The 6,755-nt window shown below is 36.6% G+C and overlaps 1 protein-coding gene across 14 annotated transcripts in view; it reads right to left on the bottom strand.

Moving 5' to 3' along the window:
* RAPGEF2 (Rap guanine nucleotide exchange factor 2) overlaps nucleotides 1–6,755 on the bottom strand; it is a 291,756-nt gene that overhangs the window by 38,762 nt on the left and 246,239 nt on the right. For all 14 annotated transcript variants that reach the window (XM_023516027.1, XM_023516031.1, XM_023516029.1 and 11 more), the window contains 2 exons: nucleotides 3,493–3,629; nucleotides 2,730–2,888 (listed from right to left, as the gene is read on the bottom strand). In XM_023516027.1, the coding sequence (XP_023371795.1) occupies nucleotides 2,730–2,888; nucleotides 3,493–3,629 (296 nt within the window). The remainder of the gene's footprint in view (nucleotides 1–2,729; nucleotides 2,889–3,492; nucleotides 3,630–6,755) is intronic.

Raw genomic sequence — 6,755 nt, 5'->3', positions numbered from 1 at the left:
CGCATGAGCCCAGGAGCTGGAGGTTGCTGTGAGCTGTGATGCCACAGCACTCTACCCAGAGGGACAGCTTGAGGCTCTATCTCAAAAAAAAATAAAAAATAAAAATAAAGCTTCTGAGCGCATACTCCCATTTTGGGCCTAGAGAATCTTGTGACCTTCACCCAGAGGATTCCCTTCAATGATTTCCTAAGGCATAAAGAAAAAGAGACATTCCCGCCCTTCCGGACCACTGGCCTGACTGAGGCAGGGATGCAGGTTTCAGTTCCCCAGAAGTCCAGACAGACATTTTTGCCATTTTTTTTTTCATGCCATTCCCTCTGCAACATTGGGAGCTACAAGAATTCTATAGCTACTTAGTTTTCTTTTGAATTGAACTCAGTCTTGCTGACCAGGCTTCCTACCAATTCCTCATTCTGTGAACAGACTAGACTCTCTTCCCTAACTTCACCCCACCTCCCTTTTTTCCCAGAGCTCTCACATAAATACTTAATACTGTTACCTGGTACATGACGTAGGCACTCAGCAATACTCAGTCAGATAACATTTTTATCAATTATTCTAAAGCATTTCTCTGCCTCTGACATCATTTATCTCATAATTACAAAATTTCTAACAAAAGGATTTAACCAACTAAGGGGTATCAAATAGCTAACTTCTCAAGAAGGAAATAACTTTCACTTGCCCTTTAAGGACAGAAATCTGACCCCAATGCTGTTGTGATCTCAACAGACCTTTAGGGCTCAGGGATCTCTAACAATTTTCTAACCTGGTTTGACTCTGGTTTTGTTATTTTTTGGAGTACCGTTCCAGAGCTAAAATACCATATAAACCTCTTTAAATGCACATTCCCAGGCCACAAAGACATTTCCAAATTTACCTACTACTTTGTTTTCCTCTGTTACATCAAATAATTGAGAGTTGACTATACTTAGAATACTATTCTAGAACTACATCTTTAAAACATTGAATTCACAGCTTTTTTGTTCTTTGCTCACCAAACAAATTATCTGATAAAAGTATTTAGATTCTCTAGGTAACATTATTTTATGTATAGCAATGGTCAGTTTTTCTTTTAGTACATTAAATGCCTGTAATACATATTTAAATGGGTGATAATATTTACATTGATCTGACACTACAGAAATTCAATTTTGTTCTTTTAGAATAAATCACATTCAGATGTCTTTTAAAATGCACACAAATAAATACAATGAGCGCTTAACATTAATCCCTCTAACTTAAATTTTTGGTTACTTAAAACATTTGTCTTTCAAAGTTAAAATTTTTTAGTAAAACAAGACAAATTATAAACATTCAATAACAATCTTAATTACAATCTTAATTTTCTCAATACTACAGAGGTTACCAGTTATATCTACTTAAATTTCACAAAATTTATTAAATGCTGTTAAATAATGATTATTATAATAGCAATACTATTTTTATTTTATTATTTTATTTTAGAGGGCAGTTTTTGGCTGGGGCCAGGTTTGAACCAACCACCTCCAGTCTATGGGGCCAGCGCCCTACTCCTTTGAGCCACAGGTGCGGTCCAACTATTTTTATTTTTTATCAAGTATTTTCATTAGCAATTATTTGACTAGCAAGTTTGTTTTTTTTTTTTTTGAGACAGGGTCTCATTATGTTTCCCTCAGTAGAGTGCTATGACATCACAGCTCACAGCAACCTCAAACTCTTGGGCTTAAGAGATTCTCTTGCCTTACCTTCCCAAGAAGCTGAGACTATAGTCATCCACAATAATGCTCGGCTATTATTTTTGTTGTTGTTGTCACTATTGTTTAGCAGGCCCGGGCTGGGTTTGAACCCACCAGCCCTGGTGCATGTGGCCAGCACCCTAACCACTGAGTGACTGGCGCTGAGCCACTGACTAGCAAGTTTTCCCACTGATTCATACTATGATTAATTTCCATGACTCTTCTAAAATCAGTTTTTTATAGGTATTTAAATAAAAATACTGCATAACTGTACCATATCATTTTTATTAATGTACTTAAATTTTCTTTTCATAGTGTACATTTTACTTCCATATTTTTAGTGATTATTATTGATGGCAATTTTCATTTTTACTTATTGTTACTTTTTATTTTTTTGAGACTGAGTCTCACTCTGTCATCCTGGGTAGCATGCTGCGGCATCAGCCTAGCCTATAGCAACCTCAGACTCCTGGGTTCAAACGATCTTCCGGCCTCAGCTTCCTGAGTACCTGACGACTACAGGCATGTACCACCATGCCCAACTCTTTTTTTTTTTTTTTGAGAATTTGTTATTTTTTCAAATTAATATGAGGGTACAATTTCTAGGTTACATTGTTCTCACTTCTAGAGTAATGTCCAACTCATTTTTCTATGTTTAGTAGAGACAGGGTCTTATTCTTGCTCAGGCTAGTCTTGAACTCCTAAGCACTAGCAATCCACCTGCCTTGGCCTGCCATAATGCTGTACAGGCATGAGCTACAGCGCCTGGCCAGATGACAACTTTTAAATACTACATTTATAGAACCCCTTTAAAAAAAAATAGGACACATAATTCTGTAGCGTTTCAATGACTTAATTGGAGACTAATTTTTAATTTCCTGAGGCATGACAAAAGTAATAGTTCTACATTAAAATTTTATCTCCATATTTATATAAGCAGAAAAATCTCATCACAACTGCATGTAAGTGTTCTTTATTAAGAATAAAACATATGTTTTTAATGATATTTTATACCTGGCAGTCATCCACCTTTGTCCTCATTACTCCTTTCATGTATTCCTTGTCCATGGTAGGAGAGACACCAAAGCTATTTCCCATACATAATATTTCTGCTTTTCCATCTGGATAAGTCACTTCCACAGAACCATTGAGAATCACTGACCAGGAGTCCAGCTAATCAGAAAACAAAAAGGCAAAGCAAAGCAGAAAATAACATTACAATCATACAGATGAAAATCCCAAAATATATATATATCTTCCATTTTAAAGATGGAACAAATATAATAACTAGTACAATTTTTTAACAGGTTCACAAAACAAAGAATAAAACACAGCCTAATACCTACATATTTTCATATGCCTAGCACAGATTATATATTCTACCCTTTGAATTTGACTTTGGATATCCATCTCTAAAGTGACAGAAAATAATTTCTTCTGTCCCCCAAAATACATGGTAAACAAGATAAAATGATCATGACTGCCTCAAGAAGAATATCATTTTGTCTAACAAGAGGTACTGTATTTATGAACCTTTAAGCTGCAAAAACTGAAAAGTTAATAAACCAAAAAATTTCTATCAGTATTGTATTAAATACACCAAGCATGAAAAATAAAATTAATGGATTTGGAATTCTGTGACATAAGTATATTATAGTTCTTGATTTATTTAAACTTACTGTTGTTGAGGTTTTAAAAGAAATTGGTTATTGTTCAATTGCTGTATTGAGAGATCCTTGAACAGCAAACTTTTCAAGTGGTAAAAATATTTACTAACCTCTTCCCCGTCATTCAACACTATGGTCCCTGCTCTCTCCACCACGGCAAACACCATCACAGCACAGAGCTCTCGTCTCACTGACATCGTCATATTGGCAAAAGCAGGCAGCTGGTGCATAAATTCCAAGAGTTGTTCTGAAAAGCGAGAGATACTTCTTGTCAAAACCATAACTTTTATTACAAATAAGTATTGTAAAAGAAAAAAGAAATGCTCTGTAATTTTGCCTTTTGAGAAATATATTTTAAGTATCTTCAGTACAAATTGAGTTTCTTATAGAATATATACAAAGGATTCTGTGACATGGAGTTGACAGTTGATTCAGAGGCAACAGTCTACATCATTGTTCAAATTTTAATAGCACTGAAGAAATTACTAAACTTCAAATGGTAAACATTAATTGAAAGTGAGCTGTGATCTAACTAAGCACTAAATGAAATGAAGCCCTGGGAATTGACCCCAGTCAGTAGGTCCATCCAGTGCCTTTGGGGCAGGTGGATACCAAAAACATCGGAAATAATTACCCTTAAATCAAAAATATTCTAAGGGACATTTTCTATGGATCAGACAAATCTATAAAAATTAATCAATTAAAAATTCTACTAGTCCTGTAGAATAATTATAGTTAACAATAATGTATTAGAGCCTTCCAAATAGCTAAGAGGATCCTGAATGTTCCTGACAGCATAATGTTTGAGAGGATGGTTTACCCTCATAGACCCCTATGTATCAATACATCACTATCTACCCCATAAATATGTACAATTATTATTTCTCAATTGAAACAATTAAAAATTAAAATTTATAACATGATAGGATAAATGTAAACGAAAACTGATGCACCATTTCTTACCCTACAGTTTGACCCAAAAAAGAAAACAAAACAAAAACAAAAGAAAAAGAAAGAAAAGTTTGATCATTCTTCCTATGGCGATGCTATGAAGAAATCATTAACGCTTTGGTTTGGGGCTAGCTATTGACAAGAGGGATGACTTCACAGCCTCTTTAAGTCATGTCCTCTCCGTTATTTACAGCCCTGTGTATTACTATTACTAAGTATTGTTATTAACTGTGCATTAAATTCTTTCCTTACTCCTCACCATGGCTGCATGAAATGCATGTTTTCTTTCTTTTGTATGGAGGAAATTGAGGCTCAGAGTCATATAATTCAGATGTGACAGTGACATGATTCAGGACCTGTTGCCTCCAATGCTTGTACTGGATTTTGCATAGTGAAGATGAGCACGGAGGGTGTGCCAGACATTTAAATGCATGGTTAAGGCATGGTTTTCTCATATGCAATATATAAATCTACCTTTTTGGATAGCTGGGAGAACCAAACGTAGTTAAGAATGATAAAGTCCTTGGCACTACATAAATACCCAGTGAATTAGAACTGCTAATTATGGTCATTATTATCATAGTTATATCATTCAACTTCCCAACTAAATAAAAATTCTACTACATTTTTCTTGTTCCCACATCATCAAACTGTACTGACAGATATGTTAAGATTTAATGACAAATTTTATATTATTAAATATAGTTTTTTTTTTTGATACAGAGTCTCACTATGTCACCCTCAGTAGAGTGCTGTACTGTCACAGATCACAGCAATGTCAAACTCTTGGGCTTAAACAATTCTCTTGCTCAGCCTCCCAAGTAGCTGGGACTATAGGCACCCGCCACTATGCCCAGCTATTTTTTTGTTGTAGTTGTCACTGTTGCTTAGGTGGCCCAGGCTGGGTTCGAACCTGCCATTCTTGGTGAATGTGGCTGGTGCCGTAACCACTGTGTTATGGGCACCGAGCCTGATACAGTTTGTTAATTGTTAAAACAAAGTACATTACATTTCTACATGGACAGACCAGGTGGGATTTTCTGGTTTGGACTCTATATCATCTTTCTTGTGTAAGACTTTTCTGTACCCAGGGTGGCTTTGGTAAGCCAGAGAATTATAAAGATAAATGGTACATAAGGAGTCCCCCTAACAGGAGGACAGTGTTATTCAACCTAACCTGGATTTATGTCTCCGAAAAATCACTTTACTTTTGCAACCAGTCAGGTGCAGTGACTCATGCCTGTAATCCTAACACTCTGGGAGACTAAGGCGGGTGGATTGCTTGAACTCTGGAGTTCAAAACCAGCTTGAGCAGGAACAAGACCTCGTTTCTATTGAAAACAGAAAAATTAGCAGAGCATTGTAGCAGGCGCCTGTAGTCCCAGCTACTCGGGAGGTGGAAGCAAGAGGATCACTTGAGCCAAAGAGTTTGAGGTTGCTGTGTGAGCTATGATGCCACGGTGCTATACCCAGGGTGAGACTCTATCTTAAAAAAAAAAAAACAGAAAAAAAAAAAACTTTGCAACCAACATTTTTTTAAAAGAAGATAAAATATCAAGGCGCATCACTTATAGAAAGAGTAAGTTCTGTTTAGTGAAACTTTTATTTTTGGAATGAGTGGGCATGTCTGTGCCATGCCATAAAATATATTTATTCTTGGGGATAGCAGTTGAAGCAATTCTGAATACTCTTGCAAGAGATGACCCGTATCTATCACACATGTGAGGCAGGAATTGTTTTACAAATACGCTGACCTTCTGATGTGAAACATAAAGGCAAATGCACAAGTCATGGTCCTCTGACTAGCACAGTACAGTTAGTTCTGCTATTCCCAAACTGTTTTCTTTAGCTACCAACCTTCACTTCTCACCCTACGGTATTACATGCACAGTATCACCTATACACCACATTTTACTTTTTTATCTCCTAGCTGTTGCAGAATTTCTTGGACAAAGATTCATGGGCTTAACAAAAATGTAGGAGTAGCAATTATCAGAAATATTTTCAATTTGGCTTGATGCAGTGGCTCACACCTATAATCCTAGCGCTCTGGGAGGTTAAGGTGGTGGGATTATTTGAAGTCATGAGGTTGAGACCAGCCTAAGCAAGACTGAGATCCCACTTCATTAAAAAATAGAAAAATTGGCCAGTCCTTGTGGTGGCACACACCTGCAGTTCTAGTAACTAGGTAGACTTGATCCCAGGACTTTTAGAGTTACAGTGAGCTGTGATGACACAACGGGCCTCCAGCGTGGACAACAATGCAAGACCCTGTCTCCCCCAACCCCCAAATTGAATTTAATGTGTGTTTGTTTAGGCAATAATAGGAGTAAAAAAAAAAATTATACACATTATTAAAGAAAATGGGGCGGCACTTGTAGCTCAAAGGAGTAGGGCGCCAGCCCCATACACTGGAGGTGGC

The sequence above is a fragment of the Otolemur garnettii genome, unplaced genomic scaffold (genome assembly GCF_000181295.1).
Source record: "Otolemur garnettii isolate 467f Iridium unplaced genomic scaffold, OtoGar3 scaffold00085, whole genome shotgun sequence".
In the NCBI taxonomy this organism is placed as follows: domain Eukaryota; kingdom Metazoa; phylum Chordata; class Mammalia; order Primates; family Galagidae; genus Otolemur; species Otolemur garnettii.
Note: the sequence above shows the minus strand (reverse complement) of the source record. Positions and strands in the feature narration are given on the sequence as shown.